Below are 27,403 nucleotides of genomic sequence, written 5' to 3' on the forward strand. Positions count from 1 at the left end.
CAAAGTCAGAGGATGGACAGATGGTTCAGCGGAAGGCGGGAGTCGCGAACGTAGTTGGGGGGTTAATATCATCACCTACGCCGCCTCAATCTCCATATATAATTCTGGCCCCTCCATAGCGTTTCGCCCGTAATTTGGCAGCGCAGGATTGTCGACGGTGCTGGTGCTATGCGGTGCGGTTGTGGTGCGCCCACCTCGACGAGGTCGCCGACGTCCACCTCGCCGACACCAGGACACGAGCCCCAACGCATGCCGCGCCCTACTGGCCCACCGCCCCAAACCATGCGAACCACGCGGTCACTCCCGCGCATATTAGCGTGAGGGAGAGCGAGGATGCGCGGTTTCAAACTCAGGCCTGCACTGTCCGGGCGTTGCTGAGGCGCGCGTGTCGTCGGCGAGGCACGAGGGTAGGAGTGGGCTACGTAAGTAAGCAGGCGAGGGGCGCCCAAAGTGGGAGTCTTCGCGACGTACACTAGGCTACGCTACACATAGTTTTTGCACTGTCGGCATTGGTGCGAAGCATGCTAAACTCCCATCGGCACTTCAGGTTCCATAGCTCCATGTGTCGCTCTGTACCGGTGATTGCTATGTGTGCCCGTGGTGTGATCCGTCTGAGCATCGGACGTAGGCCTGCATGCGTGTTGGATGACATCCTATCATCGGCGACCCTCTCTCGCCCCTCTGACAGCAATCAGCAATCCCTCCTATCGGCGTCCGCATGCTACACTCCAGATACACACCCCCATGTCTCGCGGAGCCGCCGAGGAAGGATCTGACGGGCTTCCACGCCGTCTCGAAGCCTGCGGATTGCTAACGTAGTGCATTTGCTTCCCCACATACCACGCACATGGTCGCCGAGCTTGTACGCTAGGCTCCTCGTATAGCACGGGTGTTACCCAAAGGAGGAAAATTTGAACCACTCAGGCGGTGTGTCTGCCGTGTTGTTTTTGGAGGCACCCGTGAGAACGGCGAGGGACGGGTACTCGGACGACTATGATGGAGGTGGCGGAGGAAGGCTCAGATAGCCACGTTTCGCGTTTGTTGGACGCGATCTATTCCAAATTCGGACGATATGCGAAATGTGTTAATAACGAAGGGTATTTTGAAAGATTTAAATGTAAATTTGTCCAGACTAACACATGAAGGTCGTTGATAGATACCCTCAGGTTGCATGGACAACTCCAACTCGTGAACTATAACAAAGGACCATGTACTACCCTTTGCAAGATGTCGATCTCATTCAGTTCGAGTGTTTGGGCATGTCTCCTGTGGCAGCAAAAGCAGTCCTGAATCCCCCCGGTTCAGTCTGACACACTGGCTAATGGTCGCATATATACAATGTGGATCACTGTTGTGCACGACTCGGCGAGGAGACAAATGGTGGAATCCGATAGTCAAACACGCGTCTGTATCTATACATAGTTGTGCTTCTACTCGCTTGAGAACCGAGATCCTGTCCCACAAAACAGACTTTTAAACGCAAGCCGGACGCCGCTCGCTTCGACGGACCATCTTTCTGCGGGATCATCGCCGTCCTTACAGATTCATCGTCCTACAAGAACTGATGCTAAACGTAGGAGCCACACCATCGTCCGGACAAGTTCTGTCAGAAGCTGCCGAATGTGAAAGTAAGTACAACTCCGAGATTCGATCGGATAGCCCAGGCAGCCGGGCTATTATGAGTCTGACAAACTCTCGGCTGATACATCACCAATGACGGAAGGCTATGGGTAAGAAACAGTGTTGTCTGCAATCGACGAAGGACGCATACGCAGCCGGGTATTCTGCGTTGCATGACCCAAAAAGATGGTAATATTTCGAATCGGACCGCTCGTCTATATACCGCATCTACTCCGCGAGAAATGCCGAGAACAGCAGACTTTTTGGTGCATTGACGCCGAACGCCGCTCGCTTCCACAGGTAATCTACCTGCGCAGACCTCGCCGACTATATATTCCAACATATCGCGCACTAGTCGAAAGATATCTTGGTAGCTTTCTTGGTCATGTCAACATCCTTGTAGAAAGCTCCGTAAGCACCGTGCTCCTTCTTCTTAACGGTCGTGCCGAACTTCAAGAGCTCTTCGGGCACGGGCTGGTTGGCAGCCTTCAGAACGTTGATCAACCTATGCATGTCAGTATTGAGTCGTTCCATAAGAATAGGGTGCCAACGTACGCTCCAGACAGAGCCTTGTCGTGTTCTGTGAACAGGGTGATTGCAAGACCTTCTTTACCGGCACGGCCAGTTCTGCCGATGCGATGTACGTAGTCCTCGGCCGTTAGAGGGAAGGTCACGTTGATCACAAGCTTGACGGCCGGGATGTCCAGACCACGGGCGGCAACATCGGTCGCTACCAGAAGAGGGATTGAGCCGTCTTTGAATGCCTGCAGAGAAGCACTGCGCTTGTCCTGGCTGAGGTCGCCGTGGATACCTCCCACTCGGAAACCCTTCATGCGAATGAAGCTTTCGATGCGCACAGCTTCCTTCTTGTAGAGGCAGAATACGAGAATACGATCTTCTGTGTTCTTGCCCGACTGGTACTGTTTCAGGAGTTGTAGAAGACGTTGCTCCTTGCCGCGAGGGTCCACGACCTCGACCAACTGCTTGATGCGTACGTTGGCACGGAGTTCGCCCGAGACGTTGTCGCCGATCGTGATCTTCACGGGTGACTGCATGAAAGTGGACGCCAGCGCACGAATCGAGGGTGGCCAAGTCGCCGTGAACATGAGTGTTTGCCGCTTCTTCGGCGTCTGGGTGATGATCTGTCTGATGGCTTCTTCGAAGCCCTTGTCGAGCATTCGGTCCGCTTCATCGAGAACAACGTACCCTGCGCTGCTTAGGTCGGCCGAGCCGTCCCCGATCAAATCGTTCAAACGGCCAGGCGTTGCGACAACAATTGATGCAGTCTTGATGGCTCTGACCTGAGGGTCCTTTGGTACACCGCCGTACACGCAGACCACGGAGAGGCCTGCTGGCGTAGCAAGTTGCACAAGTTGGTCATGGATTTGAACGGCGAGCTCTCGGGTCGGCGAAACGATGACAGCCTTGACACCCTTTTGCTGCTTTTTCGGCAGGGACGTAATGTAGCGCACACATGGCACACCAAAGGCCAACGTTTTGCCAGAACCAGTCTCGGCAACTCCAACCATATCTCTCCCAGACAACAGTGCGGGCCATGTTACTGCTTGTATAGGCGTGGGCGCTGCGAAAGACTTGAAGGGAGCGCGTTGACCCTCGTCAGTCACTGGCAGATAGTCGAACTTCATGATGGGACGAAGATTCTGGGATCGAGGATCTTCGACAGTGACTGCGTGAGTGGTGAGGTATGAATCGATTTCCGACTGCGGGAGGGCTGCCAGATCCTTGTTCACTTCGTACGAGAGACCATCTGTGTTGGAGGTCGGTTCCGGGCTGGTCGCAGAGGATTGTACAGTGGATGGAATCGCAGACGAAGCGGCGGTGCTCTCGCCCTCAGTTGCCTTGCTTGACTTCTTCTTTGCGGCCTTCTCTGCCTTGCGCGCGGCTTTGCGCGCAGCCTTCGCGGCGGATCCATCGTCCTCAGCACCTTCCGCAGTGTCATCCTGGGCTTTTGCGGCCTTCTTTGTCTCCTTTGCCTCCCGTCGTGCTTTCTTTGCGGCCTTGCGCTCTTCCTTCGACAACTCCTCCTCGCCGTTCACCGTCTCATCCACCTCCATGGGAGTAGATGTGCCATTGGTAGTGGCCTCCGACTCTACGGCAGCGGACTTCTTCTCTCGCTTCTCACTCTTATCCTTCTTGCTCTTCTTCCTGGAAAGAGCGTCGCGCTTCACAGACGCCTCGTCGGCGATCACGTCGGCAATTGCGCGTTTCCCCATTTTGTACTGAGGATTGTAACAGAGAGCGTTGCACTCTTTTCGCCCGCGAGAAAGTCGCAACTTTTTTGCGGACCCTGGCCGCCGCACCGAAATCTTGGCGCCCCACTAAATTTCTTTTATCGTACTTTGCACTCAAGCTCGACAACTTCCCACCTCGCTGCAGCGAACATCACTAAGCATGGCGGTCGACAATTCCCTGGAAGCGCTGCTCAGCACGCTCACAACCTCAATCCAGTCTGCCACCGAGGCAATTCCCAAAGAAGACGTTCTCCCACCCAAAGAGGGCATCTCGTTACTCGACGTCAAAAACGAGCTACTCCTTTCCTACCTCCAAAACCTCGTCTTCCTTATCGTCCTCAAGCTTCGCGCACGAAAGGAGGAACAAGAACTAGGGCCACAAGATGAGGTGGTGCAGAAGCTCGTAGAGCTACGAGTTTACCTCGAGAAGGGCGTGCGCCCTCTTGAAAACCGCCTGAAGTACCAAATCGACCGCATCATCCGCGCCGCAGACGATGCCGGACGAAAAGCCACGCAAAATAGCAAGGCTGTAAAAGCGAAGCCGTCACAGGAAGACGCCGATTCGGACGCAGACACCAACGCCAGTGCCGCGGATTCCGACGGCTCCATCAGCGAGAGCGAGAAGGCGGAGATATCTGGACCCAGGCCTGGCCGCTTCGCGCGCGACAAGGCAAGCGCCACGAGCAAGGCTGCGGCGTCCAAGGACGGCATCTACCGACCTCCCAGGATTGCCCCCGTGTCTATGCCCACGACCGAAGGCCGCGAGGAGCGGCAAGCAAGACGACCTGGCAAATCCGCGACCCTCGATGAGTTCGTCGCGACGGAACTCTCTGCTGCCCCCATCGCACAGCCCAGCATTGGAAGTACCATTGTCGACGGCGGTCGCCGGTCAAAGTCTGACCGCGAAAGGAAAGAAGAGACTGAACGACGAGAATACGAAGAATCAAACTACGTGCGTCTTCCTTCAGCCTCGAAGAAGGAATTGGCCAAGCAGCGCAGCATGAACCGCGGCGGCGGATTCGGTGGAGAAGAGTGGCGGGGGCTCGGCGCTGGGTTGGAGCGCATTGAGCGCTTGACACAGAAGAAGGGTGGGCGCTCGGGTACGCTGGAGAAAAGCCGGAAGCGCCCGATTGAGGACGGGCCGAGGGGCAGTGGGTCGGCGATTGGAGATGCGTTCGAGAAGCGGAGGAAGGTGGTCTCCAGGTATAAGAAGTAGCGCGAAGCGTCCAGTAGTGCAATATGGAGATGGAGACTTAGATAGCACCAAGTCAAAGAGCCACGTGCGAATGTTGATAGAGATAATGAGTGCCAACATGCTACTCTTTGACAAATGACTTGTTGCATCAACAGCATGCACCCGTATCGAACAGCCTGAATGACCTCGTGGTCATATACGATAGCGAACTACTATGCCCAACACTCTTCAACGCAAGATTGCGTCGCAAGCTCATTCACAGTTGGTCAGGTCAATAGTAAGGTATGGCGGCTCTGGGACCTTCGATCATTCCATGCAATCATTATACATCACCGGCCCCAACTCAAAAGTTCGGCCCCATTCCCACACCCCCATTCCCTTTTGAACCCGTATTCTTCAAGTGCGCACCGCTGCCCTTGAATAAGCTCTGCCAGATGAACGCCTCGCTCAACAGCAGCTCGATGTCCTTGTTCGTCCATTGCCGTGTCGGCAGAGACTGCAAGAACATCATGATCTCCTGAAAGTCCATTTTGCGCAACTCGTCTGACCATTTGACGAGGAAGGCGGCGCACACGTAGAGATGGAAGGAGGAGAATCCGTCTTCTTCGGCCTATTGGTTCTTAGTAAGGTGGTTGCTGCAATGATCTGATATCGAAGAGACTTACGAGATACGTATCCCACATCCTGATCGTGTTCTCAACGGATATCTCGCGCATTAGAAGACAGTTCATCCACCTAAAGCTGAACTGTATGAATTCGACGCCCTCATTCTGCAGATGCTTCGCCAGCTTGTCATCGATCCTCGTGGTAAGGTCCCTGAGATCCGCGACCTGGCGCTGGATTCCTGGTTGTTGTGAAATATAATTATCTTGGATTCCGTCTAAAAGCTTTGTGAGACACCAGAACGAGTCAGCCTCAACAGCGTCTAGAACTTGTTTCGGCAACTGTCCAGGGTCCATGCCGAACTCAATATCTGGATCCGATATGTAGGCGCCGAGAAACACCTGCCAGAAGGGCGTGACCAAGTCGTTGATGCCTTGCACGTAGCCTGATGCAGGATGCCGTATCGCCCAGACGTACAATATTCTTTCCAGTGACCTTTGCGTGGCTTCGTAGCTATACAGCTCAAGGTGCGGATTCGTCCGCGGAACGTCAATACTAATTTGATGCCAAATAGCCTCATCTAAACCGCGCCCTCGCCCGCGGTTCGCTGAAGGAAGAGACGAGACTCCCGTAACACCAGCAGCAACAGCGCCTGCGCTGCCCGTGGTTCCTCGCTCAAAGGCCTGTCTAACGCCCTCCAAGTACTCCTTTCTTTTTCGTTCCAGTGTCGCAACCCTGCGCTCGGTGCTGGTAGGCAGATACCCGAGCAATACCTGCCATGCCATGGCGCGTACTTCAGATGGTATGCCCGACCATGCTGAGTCGCGAAGTTCCGATAAAGAGATGGTGCTGGCTTGTAGTATGCGCTTGAACTTATTAATCCGCGATATACGTGCGGAATGTTCCTCAGTCTCTTTCGCTGATGCTGTGGGATGAATCGAGGGGTGTGATATTAGATGCAACGAGTTCGCAGGATCGCGCAATATCTCTTGGTATTGTGGCCGCAGTATCTTCCCTTCCGTCTTCTTCGCTGCAGGGTAATTTGGTATGCCCCGTTCCTCCGCGATATCGCCACTGTCTATGGCGCGCCATGCAGTCGATCCAAGGCTATTCCTACTGGTCCCTCCGGGGTCCTTGCCCTTTGTTGGCTCCTTCCGTCGGCCTTTCCTTCGCATGCTTGCTATACTGGGCAGTCCAAACTCGTCTTCGTCATCCTCAAACAGGATGTCGCCTTCGTCTTCTTCGCCATCGTTCCAGTCGTTATGTGTTTGGTTAAGAAAAGAAGTATATGTCGCGCGCGGCGGGGGGGACCTGGCATTGCTGGATCGTGTGGCGGGGATGCTGGACTCGCGGCTATGGGTCGCAGAGGGCGGGGTTCGTGGGCGCGAGCTTGTTCCTGAAACAGATCTTGAACGGTCAGAACGAATCATGAACGCTATTTATGGGAGTAAACATACAATGTGTCAAACTTGAGGATGTCGGCATGCGAGTAGGAAGCGCCTATTATCTTCTTGTTGTCCGGTGACTTGGACGTATTCGATGCTGTCCGCCAGAAGGGAGAAGCTGATCTGGCAGGTAATCAACAATGGGTCCCAAGTACAGGGAACGGAGGCTGCACATACGAGGAGCGGTCTATTTACGGGCCAAGGACATGGTTAGCAGTCTAGATGCTGCAACGACAGCGGCGCAAAGGGGCCTACGAACCGACCTGGACCATTTCCTAGGGGAAGAATTAGCAATGGCATGGGCAGGCGCTCGGCGGTGTGTCAAGTACCTGCTGCTGCTTCTTGGAGGCCATGGCGGAGTCGGGCCAGCTGTTCACCCCGCGTTCGTGACGCTTGAGTTTCGAGGCTCAGATGAGGGCGCTTGCCAAGCCCGACTGCGGCCGTTTTGGGCAAGCGCGTCTCCTCACGCTGCCGTCAGTCTCTGCTGTCTCTCACCTGGCCAAAACAGCTCGGCGCTCCTGGTCTACACTACGCGACCCTCTTAAACCGGTCGCCCCGACTCTCTCTCTTCTTCCGACCTTTCTTCAATCCCACGTGCACGCTCAACTCGGCGCCCTGCATTGTCGAGTCACTAGTACTATCGTTTTTGCCCATCTCTAACTTGCAGCTGCCATCATGGCCGACGAGACTTTCGACGAGGACATCTTTGATGATCTGTGAGTGTTTTCCGCGGTACTATGGGTGCCTTTGCACTCACACAGGGACAGCTACGATGAACCCGAAGAGCCCGCAAAGCCTGCACCCGCGTCTGCAGCACCAACTGCACCAGCCGAGCCCCAGCCCGCCACGAAGAGCGAGCCTGCTGTCGAAGCCGCGTCTACCGCCTTCAATGGACAGGCCATCAAGGACGAGTATGCGCCCGCAGATGGCGACGCGCGAATGGCTGGCTCGCACGCCTCACATTTCCCTGGAGGCGCAGACCAAGGCGTCAAGAACGAGCCCGCTGTAGATGACAATTATGGCCCAATCAACGTCAAGGAAGATGGGTAAGTTTTACTGTTGATATCCTCTGGTAATTGTATCTTGTCATGCGCATCCCCTTGCCCAGACCCCATAGCACGCACTTTTTCGACCTAAAACGCTCTGGGGCAACATATAAGACGGCTTCGGCACCGATCATCAATCAAGAGCTAGGATCGCGACGAAGGAGCCTGCTTTGATCGACTCTCTTTGGCGAACATGGCATAGGCAGCCATAGGAGCTGGGGTGCATTGGAAAGATCGACGGCAACGCTTTGCTTCATCGATCTGGCTGGGTTGTTGGGGACATTCCAAGTACTCTCTGGCGAACACCAAGACCGCGCATGACGGATGCTGTCAGAAGGCCGAGGATCATCGAGAGCTCGATTGGTCGCCAAGTGGATGCAGGCTATGTAATCAGATTGGCAGGGCATCCAAGTACATACAGCCAGCAGTGCATTTCCGGTCATGGAAAAAGCTAGCCTAGAGTAGCCGCTCTACATGTCAGATCACCGAACAGCATCCGCGCGCGCGAGAGACATCGCAGCATGCCTTCAGCAGGCGGCGCCTTTTGTCGATAAATACCTAGGTACAAGATAGCGTACCAGCTACGAGCTGAGGGTAGTCCAAGGCTGTCGGGCGCTTAGTCCGCTCTCGCCTCCATAGCAAAACACAGACGCTTCAACCGAACATTTCTGTGCATTTGCGGAGCTGCTTGTCCATCTGCTGGAATCGACTCTGCACCGGGCCATGCCTCGACCCGCTTGCTTGGTGGCGGTACGGCTCTGGTGAAGGCCGACCGTGATCCTGGTCAGCGGTGAACTCACACCTTGTTCGACATTACCTGCTCGCTTGCCCTCAGTCTCGGACGACATACGACGTACCCATCGATACGAGAAACCTACACAAGATATTGAAAGGCCCACGTGATTGCCTGGCTTTCTGTTCTTGAAGCACTGTCAAAAGAAGAGAGTTGTTAGCATTCTGTCTACAAGGAGGAAGGTCAAGCATCTGGACAACGGAGACCTGTGCGATTGTCCTGCGTCATTTGGAAAACTTGCCGCACTTCACCCCCAATCCTCTAAATACCGGCCTCATGGAGACCTCTTCCCGCTGTTTAGAGACTTCGGCTACTACGATTATACCGACAACCATCGGCAACAACGCAAATATACACAGACACCACTACCATTATTTGGTTTCGAGCTCAGATGGACCCATGGTACCCAAGAGACCCAAGGCCACGACTATGCGCATGCGAGATACACGTCCTTCTAATCAATGCATTGGAAGCTTTGAGTTGTACTAACTATTGTGCACAGCAAGATGTTCATCGGCGGCTTGAATTGGGAGACGACCGAGCGTAAGTCATATAAAGAATCTATCCGCGGCAACTTCGTGACCTTTATGCCGTCCACGATCGTAGACTGACCAGTTATGTAGAGTCATTGAAGGACTACTTCACTCAATTTGGCGAGGTCAGTGAATGCACTGTTATGCGAGATAGCGCGACAGGACGGTCTCGAGGCTTCGGGTTCTTGACATTCAAAGACCCCAAATGTGTCAACACCGTCATGGTCAAGGAGCATTACCTGGATGGCAAGATTGTAAGCTTCTTGCACACACTATGCCCTAGCTCTTGTTAACACTCGCAGATTGACCCTAAGCGGGCTATTCCCCGTGAAGAGCAGGAGCGTACTAGCAAGATCTTCGTGGGTGGAGTTAGTCAAGAAGCGACAGAAGAGGATTTCAAGAATTTCTTCAAACAATTCGGCCGTGTTGTAGATGCTACTCTCATGATGGACAAAGATACCGGCAGACCGCGTGGCTTCGGCTTCGTTACCTTCGACGGTGACGCTGCTGTCGACGCGTGTCTCCAGGGTCCTCTCCAGATCCTCGGCAAGCCAATCGAAGTTAAGCGCGCTCAGCCCCGAGGAAACATGCGAGAAGAAGAAGACAACAAGAAGTTCGGTCGCGGTGGCAAATTCGGGGGCCGGAATGACCAGGCCAACAATGGCGGTGGACAGGGAGACTTCAACAACCAGAACAACATGGGTGCCAACGGCCAGAACGCGGGTATGACTCCGGCGATGATGGCCCAATACTGGCAGCGGATGCAGTTGTACTTCCGCCAAATGCAGCAGAATCTCGCGGCGCAAGGCGGCGGTATGCCTAACCCAATGGGCGGTATGCCTGGTATGAACCCTCAGATGATGGGTATGATGGCCAACGGCGGCGGCCCCATGGGCGGCATGAACCCGCAAATGATGCAACAGATGGGTATGATGGGTGGAAACATGTCCCCAGGTCAGAACATGGGCAACCAGCCCACAAACTTCGGCAACAACCAAGCCATGATGGGCGGTGGTGGTGGCGCTGGCAGCCCTGGCAGTGGTGGTGATCAGCGACAAGGCGGTCCGGGTTACACCGCTCAAGAGCAGCTTATGTTCGAGCAGCAGAAGTACCAGCAGCAAGAAGCTAGGCGCATGCAGCAACAGGCTGGCTTCGGTGGACAAGGTGGGCCCACAAGCTGGGAGGGCATGTACGACGACATTCCCCAGCCCGGCGTGCCCTCTGGGCCGGGCGGTCAGCGCATGCAGGGAGGAAAGTTTAACAATCGCTCCCGTCAAGGGTCCTCGCAGCCCCCATCTGGTCCCAGCAATGCACCGGCGAACGCGCCTACCGGACCCAAGAACGCGGGCAAACCAGGTGCCAACTACCGAGGCGGAGGTAGAAACGCCAACTATCGTCACAATCCTTACGGAGGAGGTCGCGGTTAGCCACCGTCTAGACCCAGCACTGCTGGAAAAGGTAGCCTGGGTCAACTTGAGGGGAGTGCATTAGCACCCGCAAATGCGCCCCTTGGCCCGAAGAACAAAGTTTCGGCACATGTGTCTACTGGTCCGTGGAAAAAAATCCGATGCACAAGAAAAGTCTTAGATCGAACAGAGCTCCAGCGCATGTCCTTACTAGACCGGACAAAGCTCCAACGAAAGCGTCTAGTGCACCACAACTTCTTTCTGCAATGAATTCACAAGCCGGACTGGACTTAGAACGATCAAAGTGGAGGGCGCACTGTTATAGTCATCCATCACCTTGGACTTGACGACAAAATGGATTCTGACTGTACACGAACTGTCACGGCACATTGTGACTGCACTCAATTTCGCAGAGAAACATTGTGATCCATAACGGTACATTCAACTGCTTGTTCTGCCTATACTGTACGGCGTTTTTGGGTGGTGATCTGAAAACTTGTTCACGTTTTCGAACAATGGGTGTCACGTCACAGAGTAATAGGACTTTTGTACAGTAGTGTTTCAATTCGAATTGATAAACTGTAAACTTATCGCTCTGGTTGTTTCAAACTGTGAAGGCTGCGAGATTATGAATGGCTAAGACTAATTCACATCATATGACTGGGTAGGCATGTACAGCTCAGACTTTTGACTACATGCAGATGTAAAGTCAGTGCGACTTAGGTCAGGCTGCGGTATGTCTCAGCTATGTGAGAAACAAGTCTTCCTAGCTCAGTGGTTCATGACTGAATTCGCACTGACTTTTTTACCCACAGCGTTTGCACAACTTTTCAAATAAAATTCCAGATTCTGGTGTCCTCAAGTTTTGAAATGTCGGATGTCTACCGTTGGGATTCACGTACAAGGTGGGCCAGGCTGTTAGGGCATATGTGACTAGTCGAGGCTCTATCTGGCTTGTTGTGCGATGTAATAAAGCCTAGCTCTATTTTGCTAACGTGATCAGCATCCTATTGGATTTAAAAGGCGATGGCGTACATCTTATACGGTGAATACCCACGGTACGTATAACATGGGTGAAGTTCAACGTTCCATGCAGAGCGCTGAGTCATCGTGATCACGTGGTCAGGGTCCACGGGTGCTTGGCGCTGACCGAGCCTGCCCGTTCTTATGCCCGACGTCGCTTTGTCTCCCTCTCCTTGTCTCCTCAACACCTTCTCCACCACCCCCGGAGACACTTCAACGCCACCACACCCTCGCATCTCCACGAATCAGCTCAAGACCGCTGCATCAGCTGGGATACTGTTGCTGAACATTTGGACTGGTTTGCAGCCCGTAACACAACATCTGGGGAAGTCGCGGCTCGCCACCTGTGTACGGGAGGTAAAAACACCTCGCGCTTCTCCAGCGCCGTTGTCCTTACACCTTTGCACCTGCCCTTAAATAGCAATAAAGTTGTTGCGCACCTCCTACACTCACCTTGCGTTCTTCTGCTCTACAGTTCAGCTTGTCGACAGCTGTCCGGCGATCCGAGTGAGATCCTCGGCAACGAGTCTAACTCCACCCTCACAAGCCTATCGACAGGTAGCGCCCATAATGTCTTCCTCCGTCTTCTACAAGTTCAAGAATCAGAAGGAACCTGAGCGCATCACGTTCCATGGCACCGGCATCTCCGTCTTCGAGCTGAAGCGTGAGATCATCACCGCGACCGGCCTAGGCGATGGCTCCGACTTCGACCTTCACCTTTACCCTGAAGACGACCCAACGTCCGAATACAATGACGACACAACCGTTATTCAGCGCACGAACACCGTTATTGTAGCCCGTCGGCCGGCTGCCCGCGGTCACGGCAAGGCCGCCCGTTACGTTAGCGGAAAAGCCCCGGTTCGCGCTCTTCCGAAACCCGCTGCTAAGTCTGCCACACCCGCAACAGGCGCCGCCGCAGTGCTCGACGCCGAGGCTGCCTTCCTTGCCGAATCAGAGCAGGCTTGGGAACAACAGAAAGAAGCGCTCTCTCAAGTCAAGTCGACTCACCACAAAAAAAAACCTATCAATGTGCCCAATCACGACCCACCCGCAGGCTACGTCTGCTACCGATGCCACCAAAAGGGCCACTGGATACAACTGTGCCCTACGAACGACGATCCCGATTTCAAGCCAGTGGCTCGTCCGAAGCGCACCACTGGTATTCCCAGATCTTTCCTCAAGACGGTGGAGAAGCCTGTGGATGAGGAGGATGCCCGTGGCGTCATGCTGAACGCCGAGGGAGAGTACGTTCAGGTCATGACCGATACCAAGACATGGGAGAAGTTTCAAGAGAAGGCAAATGCTGCGAAGGCCCACGCGGCTGAGGCCGAGGCCGTCAACAAGGAGGCACAGAAGCGTGGTTTTGCGTGCCCGATTGACAAGCGCATGTTCGTGGACCCCGTGAAGACCCCTTGCTGCAGCAAAACCTACTGTCACGAGTGCATTGAGAACGCCTTGGCGGATGAGGATCTGGTTTGTCCTGGTTGTGGAACGGAGAATGTCTTGATTGATGAACTTGCTGCGGATGAGGAAATGGTGCAGAAGGTTAAGGCGTACATGGCTGAAAAGGCCAAGGAGAAGGCGGACAAGGAACAGCAAGCAAACGAGGAAGCTCAGGCAGCTGCCAAACCTTCAACCCCTAACAATGAAGATACCAATTCTGTGCCTCCTGCTGATGAGACGACAAAGGCTGGTGAGAACAGTGGAGATGGTTCAAAATCACCTAAGCCAGATGGTAGCAGTGTTCCTGAGTCAGGTTCAAATCTCAAGTCGCCTCACACTGTTGCAGGAAAACCTACATCTTCAGACACCCCAATTGCTAGCGGAAATGGCTCTGATAGTGACACATCGGGTACATCCAAGAAGCGCAAGGATCCGCCTACGGAGATCAAACCTCCCACAGCTCCGAAGGCGATGCGCCAGCAGAAGGAACAGCAGCAACGCCAAGCCCAGGACACCACTGAATCGTTAATTCAGAACTTTCAAGCCGACATGGAAGCGATGTTCAAGGGCAACCCAAACATGCCCGTTTCTATGCCTATGCCAGCAAATCCCATGATGGCCATGGCCAATGCCCCTAACATGAACGGCATGGGCATGAATGGTGGTATGAACGGCTTTCCAATGAACGGCAATTGGAACAACAGCTACAACCAGGGCTTCCCGAACAACATGGGGTACGGTGGCAACATGAACCAGGGCTGGAACGGCTACAACAATAATATGGGCTTTGGGAACATGCCTAATCAGATGAACGGTATGAATAGCTACGGTGGTGGCTGGAATCAGCATCAGGGCTACAACAACAACAGCAACAACATGGCTGGGTGGCAGGGTCAGCAAGTAGGGGGTGGCTTCCCTAACCAGCAACGCACCACGTTCAGCGAGCAGCCGAATCAACAGGATGCATACGAGCGCAAACCGTTGAACCCACACCGAAGCCAGAATAAGCACCGCAAAGCGCGTGCTCCTGACTTCCATGTTTTGTGATTGATCAACACCTACCAAGGTCCACATCCCTTTCTTTGCACCCAAGATACCCATACGAGCTAGCTTGTATATCGACCGATATTTTCGACTCCCGACCTATTTTCCTTGTCATCGTCTCAACACTTCCCCTGTATTATACGTCAATGGTGCACGCGCATGGATCTTTGCCTACACAGGTCCCTCTTCTCATCACGAAGATTTCCTTTTTGCGCGACGATGGCGTATGGCGTTCAGCAACATCCGGCTCTACGCAAGCCTCTCGTCTTCCCTACTCGACTGCGTGGCTTCTGTGGGCATTTTCAGTGGCAAGTGGGAGCTTTTGGTCACAAAGCCGTCCGGCAATGGAGAGGTGGTCTGCACGTTACTGCTTTGTGCCGACGTTTGGAATGCTTTGTAATTTTTGTCTTGCATTGGCTGGCTGGGCGTTGATCGTGGCTGCCGATAGGTAGCTTTTGTTATCGCGCGAATCCGCACTGTACATGACCTGGCGGTTCGCCGAGTTTGGATGTCAATGATGATGGCAATGTACCCAGCAGCTTGTTACAGCTTGTTTCCGTGTTACGGCCGCTTAGGCTTTAGTCTAAGAATAAAAAGAATATGCATATCAAAATGCTTCCTTCTGCGCTATGTTGATGTGAAGGAGCTGAGGTCTCTCTTGTGTAATAACACGCCAATCATGCCTGAGTGATCATATTTTATGCATCATCTCGTTCAGCTTACGGATTGTTGACGTTCCTAGAATCGCCACTAGATGGTCAGGTGCCCTGGGTGCGATGCCTGGATTAGGCACAGGTAAATGCGGGGTCTGGGCCAAACCGCGTAGCTCTTACTCAACCGATAACAGAACCTTGTGATAATACGACAATTTGCTAGAATTCGTGGCATCATGAGCGCCCAAGACGCACTATCTCAACAGGCCGTGCAGAATTCCATTTAATTTTGCACCAACGCTGCGTGTACCTCCGCATTCACAGCTCTCATTTCCTACCATCGTTTTACATCCTACCTCTATGGCGTCAGACGCCGCTCATCTACCTCCGCTAGTGCCCAAGACGTCCAAAGGCCCCAACGTCCCACGCGAGGATACTGCAAGGCGAAAGTCCGCCTCCAAAAGTCGCAATGGCATGTTCGTGTTCGTTTCTCAGCTGCGATCTTTTGAGATTGTGGGCCGCAAAACCAGCGCCAGGCCATTAGTTTCCGCAGGCGAGCCCTGCATGCTGTACCCTATAGTGTATAAGCTGCACTGCTTCTCTCCATACTGCAAGAACTATTTGGCCAGACGTTCACCATGACAAAGGGCCAACACTAACATCTTGCAGGATGCGTCACATGTAAAGCACGGAGAGTGAAGTGCGATGAGACAAAACCTGCATGTAATCAATGCACTCGCAGGCGTGTAACTTGCGGAGGATATAAGAAAGACATACGCTTCCGACCGGTGGAGAGAGCTCCGGCTCCTACCGCAATACCTCCGCCTACCCCAGCCTCCACGGAAGAAAGAGAAGCACCCGTAGTAGAAAGCACTATTCACTTTGGTGAGGATCGATCTGGTGACGATGATCCTACGCGTGCTTCGGGAAACCCCGGAACGAATTTCTTTTGGCCTTGGCTAGAAGAAGATGTATCCAATATCTCCTTGCCCGAGCTTGACTTGAGTACGTTGCCATGGATGGATTTCTCGCATTTGGACTTTCCCGCTGCTACTGACAGTAATCAAACACTGGATCAAATCATTGAAGAGGCGAACATAGACAATAAGCATGTCATAGAAGGGTCACTCGGAAGCACGGACAACGTTAATCCAGATTCTTTTCTGCATTCGCCGGATTCGCCTTCATTAGAAGTCCCCAATTTTCCTTTCTTCCAGAACATTGAGCTTGAAGCGGACGACAAAGACGAGGTGGAATCTCTTTTCCACCAGGAAACCGTTACTGTACTCTCGATATGGGAAGACAGAGACAGAAATCCTTGGCGCACTATGATATGGCCCATGGCACAAGAGTCAAAAGCGCTTTATCACGCTATAGCTGCAATGACATTCCTGATGCAGAGTAAGTATACGCCTCATGCACGCGAGAAGGGTCTTATACATGCGCGCAAAAGCACACAGCAACTTGCAGCAGACTTGAGCAGTGGAGAGATTCAGATAGACACCGCACTTGCTGCAACCATAGCGCTGGGTTTCGCTGAAGCATGGGATTTCCAAAAGTCATCGACAGGGCGAATGCATATTCAAGGCGCAAGGATTCTCCTGCAACAGTCTATCTCACAGCACCAACTATCGCAGCCATCCGATGATGCAGTCTCAGCTCGCCTCAGATTTCTAGGAAACACCTGGATCTATATGGACGTATTAGCCCGTCTGACCTCTGATTGTGGACCAAGCTTAGACTCAGATCTCTTGCACTTTTTCACTGACGCAGGTCCACTCGCAATTCGAGAAGAGCTTGATCCGCTCATGGGTTATGCAGCTTCGCTGTTTCCAATCATTGGCCGGGTTGCAGATCTGATAGCTACCATTCGAACACGCAACCAGCGGCGCAATTCACCCATCATTATTTCGAAAGGCATAGAGCTCAGGCACGTGATCCAAGACTGGTCTCCAGCCATCGATCTAGAAGAGGTGGAGAAGCCTACATCCAACATGGTTGAAGCCATTCAGACAGCCGAGGCGTACAGGTGGGCCACATTACTTCTACTCCAAGAGGCCGTACCTGAGCTACCCAGCTTGGTCGCGTACAAAGAGCTGGGTCAGAAGACACTTGTCTATCTCGCTACCATACCCGTCAGTTCTGCAACCATCAACGTGCATACATATCCTCTGATGGTCGCGGCCACCGAGGCCGTCGAAGAAGAAGATCGAGAGTTTGTCCGTGATCGCTGGAAAATTATGCGCAAACGCATGGTCAACGGTATCATCGACCGCTGCGAAGACGTCATGGAGGAGGTTTGGCGCAGGAGGGATGCTCATTTCTCTGCATGGCTAGCCCGTAACAGCCCAGACCCTTCCACCTTCTCACCTTCCAATGCTGGAGGGATTGCTGGGCTCATGGACGGTTCAAATAAGACATCACCAGGAACGGGGAGAGAGCAAGCAAAGTCTCCTACAAGAAGGTCGACTGCGCACTCTGACTTCCCCATATCGATTGCGTTCAAGAAAGGAGTCGACCCGATTACTCGGAGTGGGAACGTCGACTATACTGTGAAGGGGAATTTGCACTGGATTGAGATTATGAAGGAGCGGGGTTGGGAAGGTACGTTGCATTTCTCTGCATGCCTAATACATGCGCTGATCCTTCGCAGTCTTGCTTGGATGATCGACACAGTGAGCCATCGGCTCATAGTCAGTAGCGTCGGGACGTTCGGTACAATCAATGGAATGAGGACTCCATACGACATGAATTCAGACATGTTTGTATCATATTAAGCGTTATCTGAGTGTAAACATATTACGCTGCGTTTGACAAGTGCTGAGGTCATATTCAAGCATAGCAAATCATGCATTACCCCAAGCTCACAAGAACCACGCGACTGCAGCCCCCAAACCAGCCAACGCTGGCGCCAATGTCTTCATCGGCGCAGCACCCTCGCTTCCAGTTCCGCCCCCACCAGTGCCTGTAGGCGCCAGGCTTCCCGTGCTGGCCGCTCCGCCCGTGGTCGCTTTCGGCAGCTTCTCCTCGCCGGCCGTGATAATGAATTGGTATGCATTGAAATCACTCCTAGCTTGCGGATACGTCTCCACTAATGCGCTGCTAGGGACTGAGATGTTCCGTATGTCAGTCTCGGTACCGCACCACTCCGGATTAGGCCGCGAAGAAAAACCTGGAAAAGTCCTCACGATGGTCTCGACACCCACGGAATCGGTGTCGCTGAACGAATACAGTTGCGTATACTTCCTCTCCTCGGAAGGTATGCCGATGTTGGTCCGGTTCGCCAATCGACAGCTAGGCCGCACAAGGTCAGGCCCGCGGGTGACGGTGCACACTGCCGATGAGGCGGGGATGTCGCATCTGAGACTGTACGCGTAACCCCCATCCGATATCGACGGACCGTACATCAGTGCTGAGGTCGAATATTCGAACATTGTGGAACCCATCGTCCAGTTGCCCTGCTTTATTCCGAATTCGCTGTAGTCCGGGTCATTGTCCAGGTCCACGGAGAGCGTTACGAGGTCGCTGGATGCGTTGATGACGGAGGCGACGAAGCGGAGCCTGTTTGTACCATAGCTGACGTTGGGGAGGAAGTAAGAGGTCGTGATGTTTGCGGATGCGGTTGCCGCGAGGAGGAAGAGGACGACCGTGGCACGCATCGCGATAGTGCTTTCTGCGCGCGGTTTTTCAATTACCGTTAAGTATGGGGGCAAACGAAAGGACTATGTCGCAATGTACCGGCTAGATCACATTCTTATATCATCCCATGGGAACTCGGGTGCAGTCAATGCCATTCCGCTGGTGCCTAAGCCAGATCCTGGGGTTGGAGGTTAGCCTATGCAGCACACACGGCCTAGCATGGCACATGCCTTGTTCGCTCGAATCCTACCTGCTGGACAACATTGGTGGTTAAATCTGTTTAACCTAGTGTCCATGTGACTAGCGTGGCTGTGCAGGGCTGCGCAGGCCAAACATCTGCGTAAACGCTGTGTGATTAGGTCGTTGAAATCGTGTTAAGGATAAACGACTTGGCGCAGGATTGCACCAAGATTTTTGAGGGATATAGGAGACCAGAGTTGGCACAGCCACCCGGCAAGTAATTTACAACTCGATGGTTTTGAAGCGAGTTCGGTTCGGGAAACTACTGCTGTAGCATCATGCCATGGAATGGAAGCAGATCCGGTCATCTGATCCGGTAGGCATTGAACAACATGGCCACAATGCAGGGAAGTTCTTGATCGGGGAAGTTCTCAATCGAGGGCCCAAGGCTCAGTTACATACCCCAGAGTGTAGGGTCTTGTTTGCGATGAAAGCTTATGCTGTCTATAATAGCGACGCTTACGGTAAGTATGGTAGCGACCTTAAAGTTCGCTTTCCTGAGCGCATGAATGCTAGTTGCGCTGATGGTGGTTGTGTAGCTTAGCCCAAGAGCAGGGAAAATTGTGTTGCGTAGTATAAGAGGGGCCAAAGCATCCTCTGCAGTGGTTGCGGAAAGATTTAACTCTCACCTACATTCATCTTGATTGTTGACCCAATTAATAAGGCGGGGAACAGGAATCTTAACGCGCACCTACTCCCGTAATAACTTGCCATTTAGCAAATTCATAAGAATTCAATTAATAATTCAGCGTTAACGTTCACTGTGTGTTCGACTACTGAAGCCCAGCCTTGACTGTCGGCCACTGTCTTGTAAGACGCAGCTCTTGGGTCAGAAGCAGCCATTGTCCCGCTCAATGCTGCTATTCTACGTTTCAGCCCTACACTTGTAGATAAATACTCTGGTACCGCGTGAAAATTGCGCGATACCTAAGGGGGACTGTTATTATGAGTCTCATTGCGCTTTCTAGCTCTACGAAATCATCACAATTCCACCCTGCACGCGTTCTCGTCATTTACCTTATAACGTACTTCGCGCCATGCTTTTGAACTCCAATTCGCGCTGCACGGCATGGCTTGTCACCTGAGGGCGCCTCACTTATTGGACGGTAGTTTCCCGTCTTTTGGCTGTCATCGATGCTACAAGACGTTGTGAAAAGCCAATCAATTTCGATATCAGACATCTAGGTCTCACATGTGAACCGGTCAGTGTGGTTAGCACGATAACATGCCCGGCTGGACTGGCAAGGCTAAGAGGCCCGACTGTGCCAAGGAGACAACTGATAGCTGGAACCTACGCGTATCTGCAGCACGACACACAAGTCGATTCATTCCATGATCGCACAATACAATCCGTGGACGAGTGCTGTCAGTAATTTTGACGCATCAGAATTCAAGGAAGCGTTTTTATTGTGCTACAGACCGTCTCTGCTCGTGAGTATGGGTAGTACGCATTCCTCTCCCGTAATCACTCAAGCTCGATCCTTGTGCTACACTCGCTAGTCCTTTCATGCAGAACTCCGGACGCGACTCCTCAGGCTCAGCGAGGCTAGCAAGCTCAGCCGTACCAGCGATTTGTACTGAGACGATATCTTACCTGAATATGCAGTGCTCTCGCATCCTTGGGGCCAGAATGAAGAAGAAGTAAGTTTTGAAGTTTGCCAAACGCAGATCTGGATACACGAATATATGTTACTGCGGTCAGCAAGCAAAGAGAGACGGTCTGGAGTACTTCTGGGTTGATACGTGCTGCATCGGTAAGGGCAATAGCGCTGAGCTCCACGAGGCTATCAACTCGATGTCTCGTTGGTATCGTAATGCAGCTAGATGCTATGCTTATCTCGCAGACGTCACATTTGCCAAGCACATATCATCAGCAGGCCTTCTCTGAGAGGAAGCCTTTATCAGAAGTCAGTGGTCTACTCGCAGATGGACACTTCAGGAGCTGGTCGCGCCAGATAGTGTCGAGATTTTCGCACGAGACTGGACACGCCTCGGCAACACGACTACGTTAGGAACCGTTATTTCTAGCGTCACGGGCATTTCGATGTCATACGCGGTCGCCCGATGGTCGACTGTACTATCGAAGGACGGTCGAGTTGGTAATTATCACGCCAGACGAAACGCAAAGAAGACCATATTTACTCTTTATTAGGTATCTTTGTGGTAGTCATAGCATTCGTGTACGACGAAGAAAAACGCATGGCTTTGGAAAGATTTAGGAACACATTTTGAGATACTGTGAGCGGGCAATCACATGAAAGATCAAGTCTTGTAGTAAACCGTCAAACCGAGCACTTACTCAACCATAGCTCCCCCATCCACTCTAGTCGGCTTTCAAGCGGCTGCACATGACCTTGTGCTGCCGCATGTAAATCAATCTTCGGATTGTATCCTCAGAAAGCTGACTGAACCGCTAGGAGATTCAGAGTGTCAGCGCGCGTTTAGCAAATTCAATCATAAGGCGAAGCAACATTCTTGGCATTGAGAAGCTGGCGACGCCAGCAGCCAAGACTAATTTGCTTTTCAAGAAGCAGGAACCGGTCAGGGTTCCCTCGTTTCCAGTAATTGATGCACATCCCGCTGATAGGATGCAGCGTTCTACATTATCAGTTTGGGCGCTCGCCAAGTTGGTGGAGTTCTTGAAGAGATATTTCCCGCTGATGGGCTACTTCGAGACGCGATTTAGTTTCTGCTCCTGGGTATACACAGCCAAACAAAATGGGCCACAAGTTATTATCTGCTTCTCAATGTTACCAGTGGAGACGCGTCGCGACGTTGCTACGGTTACGCAGGACTTCTTCATCGCCACGACCTCACTTAAATAGGTCCATGTCAAATTGAGATTGACGGTACGTGCTGGGAGCAATTACTGGGGACTTGTGGCTGGGATCAATTCCCATCAATCTTTGAGGTTTCAGTTCCGTCAGAATTCGCATACGTTGGTTAGTTAGCTGCGAAGTGTGATAGATCACCACACAGGTATAGGTGATGGCGCAGAAATTAGTCTCGGCTTCGAGCAAGACTCTGATGTGCTAATCAGAGATAGCAACGCTGTCGCGATAAGCCCGACTGTCAATATTCACACGGAACCGACCGGTAGTCGCTGACCCTTGATACTGGCTCTGCAACAGGGAGGCGTTCGGGTGGTTTCAGATGCCAACTTATTCAAATGGTATGTGGGGCCAAGATACTAAGGACGAATCTGGACAACCGATGGGTGTTTTACTGGCCCGCAAGTCATGAACAAGTTGACTTTGGAAAACTTCGCCGTCATCTGAAAGCTTTAGTTGCTAATCGTGGCACATCTTACCCTGGGCGGCTGCTCGGTCGCTGTAGACATCAATAAACAAGTACTAAAGGTGATTCTACTCGATCTACCCACGAGAGGCCGTATCTTTGGATTGATGGCAGCTTGTAGATCCAAAGGCAAGCCTGTATCATGGTCAGTGCGCCAGAAATGGGCCAAACAAATCGTTTAGGGACTCAATGCTTTCCATGCACAAGGCCACGCGACTGCGGAGATTTCAACATACAACTGGTTCGTGAACGTCGACGAGAAGTATGAAGTGGTTATGATGGCCGAAGGGTCTTGCAAGCATCCCATAATGCATAGTATGAGTGGTCTGCTGCCGCCAGGATGCCGTACAGAAGCTTTCAAGCAGGGAGATGGTCAGGTGGACGCGAAATTCAATATTTGCCAACTCGACTCTCTACTCTGGCACCTCTACCGCGACGAAGGGCAGCAACCAGGTCGCACGTCTTGTTATCGTGCAGATCGTTCCAAGCTCGATCCCCGATGCGAGTAACATACGCATCCGATCGCATTCCCCAAAGCTGCGGCTGATGTACCGGGCTACCTTGACCACATCATGAATCTACGCCGTCAAGAATATCCAATTGACAGACCAACCGCTTGGACACTGATTGACATATTCCCTACGATAAATAGATCGATGCTCATGTAGAGTGCCTCAGCTACGATGAACGTTTTGGATGAAGAGAAGAAATCCAACATTCCACAGTCGGTCTTGATGACATTTGAGATATGTACGGCTTGGTCGTTATCTGCAGTCGTTGTTCACATCGAAGTCTCGACGTCTAATACAAATGCGAGGCCTGCGATCACGGTAATTTCGATTTGTGTCATGGATGGTTTGTTGAAGGAGAGCATTGCTGGGATACAACTCATTTGCTCCGAAGAAATTTCACGGAGGCGATGAGAAACAAGGACGTTGGTATAATGACCAGCTGCTTCTCTAGTGTTGAGAGTGATGGAACACGCGATAAAATTGTGATCTGGGGCACTACAGAATGTGTTTTGTTCTCTTCAAGTGTAGTCTCCTGTCACACGAAAGGCGCCAGCTATGGATATACAACATCACAACCTTTAGCTCATATCCCATGAATTTACCTACAATAGTGGGCTGTCCTGAATTATTTTCCTCATCGGCCGGTCATATAGATAGGACTTCTCAAGATTAACCCTACTGGGAGCATCTACTCTGAATTATGAAACCATAAATTTACAAATGTATAACAGAGTAAGTCAAGACAGGAGGAGATGCGTGCTTCTAGTTCCATTTTGATGTGAGCTAATGCATCTTCTACGTTCAGTTACATAGCTTTCCTGTCGCCATACACCAGTTTATGATGGCATCCTCGAACGTGAACGTCACATAAGACTACGCACCGACATCTTTGACCCTTCTTAATTATCTACACAATGACTCGAACTGAGATCGTTCGCAGGGTTTGACTCAAGACAACGGACCTTTGGTGCTTATATAACTTGTTATAAGTTTACTCAATCTTATGTTTTTGAATTATGTCTCCGTGGGGAGCGTTGGCGTTGGCTGGGATATTGATATCTGTTGATGCCAGGGGAGTTCGATGGCCTGTTGTACAATTTTGAGATAACCTGCTAGGTGTAACTTCAAAGGGGAGTTAAGAAGACGATGCGATATTGTGTAAAGGCACGTTGCAGTTTCGTTATTATTATCTCTAAAGAGTGTGCATAATTTACTGGGGAAAAACAAAATCCTATCCAACACCTAAGCTATGCAAAATCAAAGAGTCTATCAAGAACCGGCGCTATGCACTATCTTTTCTAAGCCCAACTGGATGTTCATCAGCTTACGAGTAGTAGCTGCTAGGGGTGGCTGAGGGAGTACCGGCCGAGTACCCAGCAGCGGTAGGCGCGCCCGTGTAGCCGCACTTCTTCAAGCAGATGTCGACGCTCTGGGCGATGTTTACGGGGAGGTACTTGCGGAACTCCTGGATGTTCTGTCCGTTGATCTCCTTGGGGAAGCCGAGCGTAGCATTGACGACATCCGCGTTAAGGCCAAGGAAAGCCTGGGCCATTTGCAACGTCCCGGCATCCTCGTTGTCAAGAGTGGCAACAAATTTGGCAGGGTTGCACTGGTTGTTGATCTGGTAATGGATGGCGCCCTGAGGGAAGACAGTCCCCTGGAACTTGGAGAGCGTGCCGGCGACTTCGGCGTTCTTGCCTGCTGCGACAAGGCCGTTCTCGAGGATGTAGCCGAAGTCGATCTCGCCCTCGACTACTGTAAGAAACTCCGTAGCGCGGGGGTGCACATGGGGAGTGTTGATGCCACATGCGTCAAGGAAGCCGAGTGTGGTCGAGATCCCCAGACCAGTAAGGATAGGAAAGGTCTCAATGTTCTATTTCAGTGCGTTAGCATCAAGCGTAATGGAATAAAAAGAGGGATTACTAACGGCAGCCTTGGTAGCTCCGCCTAGGGCACCCTTGGCTGGGGTTGCGTTGTTGAAGTCAAAGACGATCATGTTCCTGAGGGCATCGCCAGAGAGCAGCTCCTGTCCCTTCATAGTAAGGAGACGCTGGAACCGCTTGATAGCCGAAGGGGCAGTGAAGAGGTCACGAAACAAAGCAGCCTGGGCCTCGGGATCCGGGCTAGGGGCAGCAATCGCAGGAGTAGAAACAGCGCTGCTGGGAGTTGCCGTGGTCGCAAGAGTCGTGGCGGCTTGAGGACGGGCCTGGGCGGCGGAGACAGCGATAGCTGCAACGAGAGTCTTGGTGACGGTGACCATTTTCATTATGATGATTAGATTGTTGAAGTAGCGAAAGAGCTGGACAATAAGGAAATAAGGAGACAGGAAAAGGACAACAAGAGATGAGAAAGTATGGTTTTCTGCGTTGCAGGCAAGGAGATACTGAGATGAGGATCAAACGAAGCCGCCCACCAAGATACTTTATACATACATCGTCGGCTACAACATCGCAGGTGCTGACCGTCGACCTCCATCAGCAGCCCCGGATGTGTTTCGACCCGTAGGATGCTGAGAGGGCTGAGCCACGACAGCTGCCATCTGCCGTAGTGTCCACCCTAAGAATAAGGTTGTTTCTGAGCAAACAGAAGCTTATTCTTTGTGCGCAGCTGCTAAAGATACGATTGGGCGCGCGTTTTGAAACGAGATGTGTTCACCGTCAGCGAGGTGGTCGGCACGCCACCGAGCCGTGGCGCTAAGTGAGGCAGGCGCAGTTGACGTGATGACTGACGGGCGTTAAACAGGGAACTGGACATGCGCACGGAGCTCAGGAGATCTGTGTAGCGTGAGCGTACAAGGACGTGCTGGTCTGCTTGCGAATCACGATATTCTAGTATCCATATGGTTGAAGTTTGGATATTGTGCCGTGACCTTACGTTGCCGCCGATGTCTTCGGATGTGGAATTTCCGAGCTATATTGAGTGAACAAAGGCAAAGCCCGAAAACCAAACAGATTCAGTGACAAACATAGGTACACGCGCGCTGCATAGTGAAGGTTCTGTGATCGAAGCTGTGTGTCTGTATGTGTTGGTCGCAGCAGCAAGGGCTGGCCTAGCCTAGCCCCCCAGGTTTGGGCATCTTGGCGGGAAGGAGGCTGGTATTGGGCCTCCTGGCTGGGTAAGCAACGCCCACAAATAGGCCAAGTTTCAAAACACACAACATTTCGCCGAGGATGATGTTGGATCACATCTCGCTCATCCGGAGATTGCACAACGGCACTCACTAAATTTACTGGAATTTCACGTACGGTCACTTTGAGCACGCAAGCATGTGAGTGTAAACACGATAGATTGGAAACTAGACCTCGCAACACGCTAAAGATGCTCGCTGATTAGATGCTGAATTTTGGGGGAGGAAGAAATCATGACCTCATCCAGTCTATACGCTTCGTGACGGCCATAAACACGTTATTCGTAAATCGATTCCACTTCCATCCACTCCTCCACATGACAGAACGGCAACTCGGCGAAATCAAACGCATCGTCAAGTGTGAAAGCATCATCAGAAGGAATTGATGGTGGGCCTTGCACTTTCTTGACCACGATGCCTCCATCCTCCGGCTCTTCTACCTCCGCAATATTGTTTATGTTGGGGAAACCTCCATCCTCGAAGATGAGAGAGGTGCGATCACCGGGACCGCGCACTCGGCGGCGTAGACGGCGGGCCGATTCGTCGACATCGTCGCATGGATCGTTGTCGGAGTAGCTGCTGTCGCCCTCGACGCTCATGCTGTAGGTACGTTTAGTCTTGTACATTCTGGCGCTCCATCTTTTCTTTTTCTTCCAGTCCATCCTTTGCCTCAACTCTTCGTCTTCAGAAGAATCATCTGCGAGATGCATGTCGTTTATCTCAGCAGTTATTCCGTTGTCGTCCAGCCTTGATTTACTCCTGTCGCTTTTCGCATCTTCAAATTGGTCCGGTCGCACCACTTCTATGTCGCTATCATAGCCCGGCTCGCTGTCCAAATACTCGAGTATAAAGCTGATGTCTTCTTCTTCAGCCCTGCGGAACTGCCGAGCGTCTTCACATATGCTCTCCTCGTCGGATGCGTCATCGTCCTCGGAGTCTTGCGGAGTGGTTGCACAAGCAACAGATGCTGTTGAAGGCCGAGAGGAAGCACCCCGCGACTGTGGCCTGGTGAAGTGGAATTGCGGCCCCTGTCCAATGGGCTTGATGAATTCGAGCGGCGGGGATTGCGCATTGTGCACCATGGCCATGCGCTTGTAGCTGGACGTAGGGTGGTCGTCCTTGTGGAGAAAGTGGGTGTGAGAGCGAGTGCCCGGCGTCATGGGCGGCGACGACGGGCCGTTCGCGAATGTGAAGACGGGTGCGCGTTCGGTCGTCTCCATGGCGGCGTAGCGGCGGAGGAGGTGGTGTTCACCGGAAAAGCCCCGCGAGGCTGCGAGGCGAATATCAAAAATGGAGGTGCTCACAAATTCAGTCGGAAGTTCCAGCGCTCAGGGAATCAGGTGCCGGTGGACGAGAGGTATGTGTGTTATGTGAGGAGACAGTTTGGCAGACAGTATCATTTTCTAGAAGTGATTTGGAAGTGCTTTGGCAGCGAAACGGAGCGGCCAGTGGAGGGCGGGCAGGTGGAAGCGTTTGACAGGTCAGACCCTGCACACCTGGGCTTATCTCGCGGTGCGGGTGGACGAGGAAAG

General features: G+C 52.4%; 13 protein-coding genes across 13 annotated transcripts; 7 read left to right on the plus strand and 6 right to left on the minus strand.

Annotated features, from left to right (window-relative positions):
• Window positions 1-1,971: 1,971 nt before the first annotated feature.
• Window positions 1,972-3,854, minus strand: CC84DRAFT_1095219 (DEAD-domain-containing protein; the record flags this gene model as incomplete). The annotated part of the gene is made up of 2 exons (XM_018174606.1): window positions 1,972-2,125; window positions 2,176-3,854. 2 exons carry the CDS (start codon window positions 3,852-3,854, stop codon window positions 1,972-1,974), a joined length of 1,833 nt encoding a protein of 610 aa, XP_018033813.1.
• A 131-nt stretch (window positions 3,855-3,985) lies between these two features.
• On the plus strand, window positions 3,986-5,175 carry CC84DRAFT_1165684 (uncharacterized protein). The gene has a single exon (XM_018178773.1). The coding sequence runs from the start codon at window positions 4,033-4,035 to the stop codon at window positions 5,086-5,088; it is 1,056 nt and encodes a 351-aa protein (XP_018033814.1). The 5' UTR covers window positions 3,986-4,032; the 3' UTR covers window positions 5,089-5,175.
• Window positions 5,176-5,192: 17 nt separating this feature from the next.
• On the minus strand, window positions 5,193-7,445 carry CC84DRAFT_1165685 (GTPase activating protein-like protein GYP1). The gene is made up of 5 exons (XM_018178774.1): window positions 7,375-7,445; window positions 7,293-7,302; window positions 7,128-7,238; window positions 5,733-7,077; window positions 5,193-5,677 (listed from the first exon to the last, which is right to left on the minus strand). Exons 1-5 carry the CDS (start codon window positions 7,385-7,387, stop codon window positions 5,411-5,413), a joined length of 1,746 nt encoding a protein of 581 aa, XP_018033815.1. The 5' UTR covers window positions 7,388-7,445; the 3' UTR covers window positions 5,193-5,410.
• Window positions 7,446-7,603: 158 nt separating this feature from the next.
• CC84DRAFT_840693 (uncharacterized protein) lies at window positions 7,604-8,232 on the plus strand. Its single transcript, XM_018187614.1, has 2 exons — window positions 7,604-7,831; window positions 7,883-8,232. The coding sequence occupies exons 1-2, from the start codon at window positions 7,791-7,793 to the stop codon at window positions 8,163-8,165; spliced, it is 324 nt and encodes a 107-aa protein (XP_018033816.1). The 5' UTR covers window positions 7,604-7,790; the 3' UTR covers window positions 8,166-8,232.
• Window positions 8,233-8,691, minus strand: CC84DRAFT_840694 (uncharacterized protein). The gene has a single exon (XM_018187615.1). The coding sequence runs from the start codon at window positions 8,602-8,604 to the stop codon at window positions 8,299-8,301; it is 306 nt and encodes a 101-aa protein (XP_018033817.1). The 5' UTR covers window positions 8,605-8,691; the 3' UTR covers window positions 8,233-8,298.
• Window positions 8,692-9,147: 456 nt separating this feature from the next.
• CC84DRAFT_840709 (uncharacterized protein) lies at window positions 9,148-9,511 on the plus strand. Its single transcript, XM_018187616.1, has one exon. The coding sequence runs from the start codon at window positions 9,231-9,233 to the stop codon at window positions 9,441-9,443; it is 213 nt and encodes a 70-aa protein (XP_018033818.1). The 5' UTR covers window positions 9,148-9,230; the 3' UTR covers window positions 9,444-9,511.
• CC84DRAFT_1055331 (uncharacterized protein) lies at window positions 9,458-10,068 on the plus strand (the record flags this gene model as incomplete). Its single annotated transcript, XM_018173533.1, has 3 exons — window positions 9,458-9,497; window positions 9,578-9,741; window positions 9,790-10,068. Coding segments are annotated over 3 exons (483 nt in total), but the record flags the coding sequence as incomplete, so codon positions are not given.
• A 2,070-nt stretch (window positions 10,069-12,138) lies between these two features.
• Window positions 12,139-14,406, plus strand: CC84DRAFT_1148863 (DWNN-domain-containing protein; the record flags this gene model as incomplete). The annotated part of the gene is made up of 3 exons (XM_018176651.1): window positions 12,139-13,609; window positions 13,706-14,259; window positions 14,320-14,406. The coding sequence occupies exons 1-3, from the start codon at window positions 12,487-12,489 to the stop codon at window positions 14,404-14,406; spliced, it is 1,764 nt and encodes a 587-aa protein (XP_018033820.1). The 5' UTR covers window positions 12,139-12,486.
• Window positions 14,407-15,181: 775 nt separating this feature from the next.
• Window positions 15,182-17,999, plus strand: CC84DRAFT_840773 (uncharacterized protein). Its single transcript, XM_018187617.1, has 3 exons — window positions 15,182-15,528; window positions 15,726-17,660; window positions 17,710-17,999. Exons 1-3 carry the CDS (start codon window positions 15,417-15,419, stop codon window positions 17,721-17,723), a joined length of 2,061 nt encoding a protein of 686 aa, XP_018033821.1. The 5' UTR covers window positions 15,182-15,416; the 3' UTR covers window positions 17,724-17,999.
• CC84DRAFT_1165690 (uncharacterized protein) lies at window positions 17,911-18,926 on the minus strand. The gene has a single exon (XM_018178775.1). It carries the CDS (start codon window positions 18,713-18,715, stop codon window positions 17,921-17,923), a length of 795 nt encoding a protein of 264 aa, XP_018033822.1. The 5' UTR covers window positions 18,716-18,926; the 3' UTR covers window positions 17,911-17,920.
• Window positions 18,927-20,483: 1,557 nt separating this feature from the next.
• On the plus strand, window positions 20,484-21,155 carry CC84DRAFT_1248455 (uncharacterized protein). The gene is made up of 2 exons (XM_018184262.1): window positions 20,484-20,781; window positions 20,827-21,155. Exons 1-2 carry the CDS (start codon window positions 20,731-20,733, stop codon window positions 21,085-21,087), a joined length of 312 nt encoding a protein of 103 aa, XP_018033823.1. The 5' UTR covers window positions 20,484-20,730; the 3' UTR covers window positions 21,088-21,155.
• A 2,752-nt stretch (window positions 21,156-23,907) lies between these two features.
• Window positions 23,908-25,282, minus strand: CC84DRAFT_1165691 (RmlC-like cupin). Its single transcript, XM_018178776.1, has 2 exons — window positions 24,672-25,282; window positions 23,908-24,617 (listed from the first exon to the last, which is right to left on the minus strand). Exons 1-2 carry the CDS (start codon window positions 25,008-25,010, stop codon window positions 24,069-24,071), a joined length of 888 nt encoding a protein of 295 aa, XP_018033824.1. The 5' UTR covers window positions 25,011-25,282; the 3' UTR covers window positions 23,908-24,068.
• Window positions 25,283-26,221: 939 nt separating this feature from the next.
• CC84DRAFT_1056927 (uncharacterized protein) lies at window positions 26,222-27,091 on the minus strand (the record flags this gene model as incomplete). The annotated part of the gene is made up of 1 exon (XM_018173548.1): window positions 26,222-27,091. A coding segment is annotated over one exon (870 nt), but the record flags the coding sequence as incomplete, so codon positions are not given.
• Window positions 27,092-27,403: the final 312 nt, after the last annotated feature.

Source organism: Paraphaeosphaeria sporulosa (assembly GCF_001642045.1).
Source record: "Paraphaeosphaeria sporulosa strain AP3s5-JAC2a unplaced genomic scaffold CC84scaffold_7, whole genome shotgun sequence".
Taxonomy (NCBI): Eukaryota; Fungi; Ascomycota; class Dothideomycetes; order Pleosporales; family Didymosphaeriaceae; genus Paraphaeosphaeria; species Paraphaeosphaeria sporulosa.

Bases quoted from the DNA above. Each gene is read 5' to 3' on its own strand.
- CC84DRAFT_1165684 (XM_018178773.1), top strand. From the start codon at position 4,033: ATGGCGGTCGACAATTCCCTGGAAGCGCTGCTCAGCACGCTCACAACC.
- CC84DRAFT_1165685 (XM_018178774.1), bottom strand. The intron at 7,078-7,127 runs GTATGTTTACTC...TGACCGTTCAAG, and splicing joins ATCCTCAAGTTTGACACATT to ATCTGTTTCAGGAACAAGCT. The intron at 5,678-5,732 runs GTAAGTCTCTTC...AAGAACCAATAG, and splicing joins GGATGTGGGATACGTATCTC to GCCGAAGAAGACGGATTCTC.
- CC84DRAFT_840693 (XM_018187614.1), top strand. From the start codon at position 7,791: ATGGCCGACGAGACTTTCGACGAGGACATCTTTGATGATCT. The intron at 7,832-7,882 runs GTGAGTGTTTTC...ACACAGGGACAG, and splicing joins GAGGACATCTTTGATGATCT to CTACGATGAACCCGAAGAGC.
- CC84DRAFT_840694 (XM_018187615.1), bottom strand. From the start codon at position 8,604: ATGACCGGAAATGCACTGCTGGCTGTATGTACTTGGATGCCCTGCCAA.
- CC84DRAFT_840709 (XM_018187616.1), top strand. From the start codon at position 9,231: ATGGAGACCTCTTCCCGCTGTTTAGAGACTTCGGCTACTACGATTATA.
- CC84DRAFT_840773 (XM_018187617.1), top strand. From the start codon at position 15,417: ATGGCGTCAGACGCCGCTCATCTACCTCCGCTAGTGCCCAAGACGTCC. The intron at 15,529-15,725 runs GCATGTTCGTGT...AACATCTTGCAG, and splicing joins CGCCTCCAAAAGTCGCAATG to GATGCGTCACATGTAAAGCA.
- CC84DRAFT_1165690 (XM_018178775.1), bottom strand. From the start codon at position 18,715: ATGCGTGCCACGGTCGTCCTCTTCCTCCTCGCGGCAACCGCATCCGCA.
- CC84DRAFT_1248455 (XM_018184262.1), top strand. From the start codon at position 20,731: ATGTCTCGTTGGTATCGTAATGCAGCTAGATGCTATGCTTATCTCGCA. The intron at 20,782-20,826 runs GTCACATTTGCC...CTTCTCTGAGAG, and splicing joins GCTATGCTTATCTCGCAGAC to GAAGCCTTTATCAGAAGTCA.
- CC84DRAFT_1165691 (XM_018178776.1), bottom strand. From the start codon at position 25,010: ATGAAAATGGTCACCGTCACCAAGACTCTCGTTGCAGCTATCGCTGTC. The intron at 24,618-24,671 runs GTTAGTAATCCC...GCACTGAAATAG, and splicing joins GCGGAGCTACCAAGGCTGCC to AACATTGAGACCTTTCCTAT.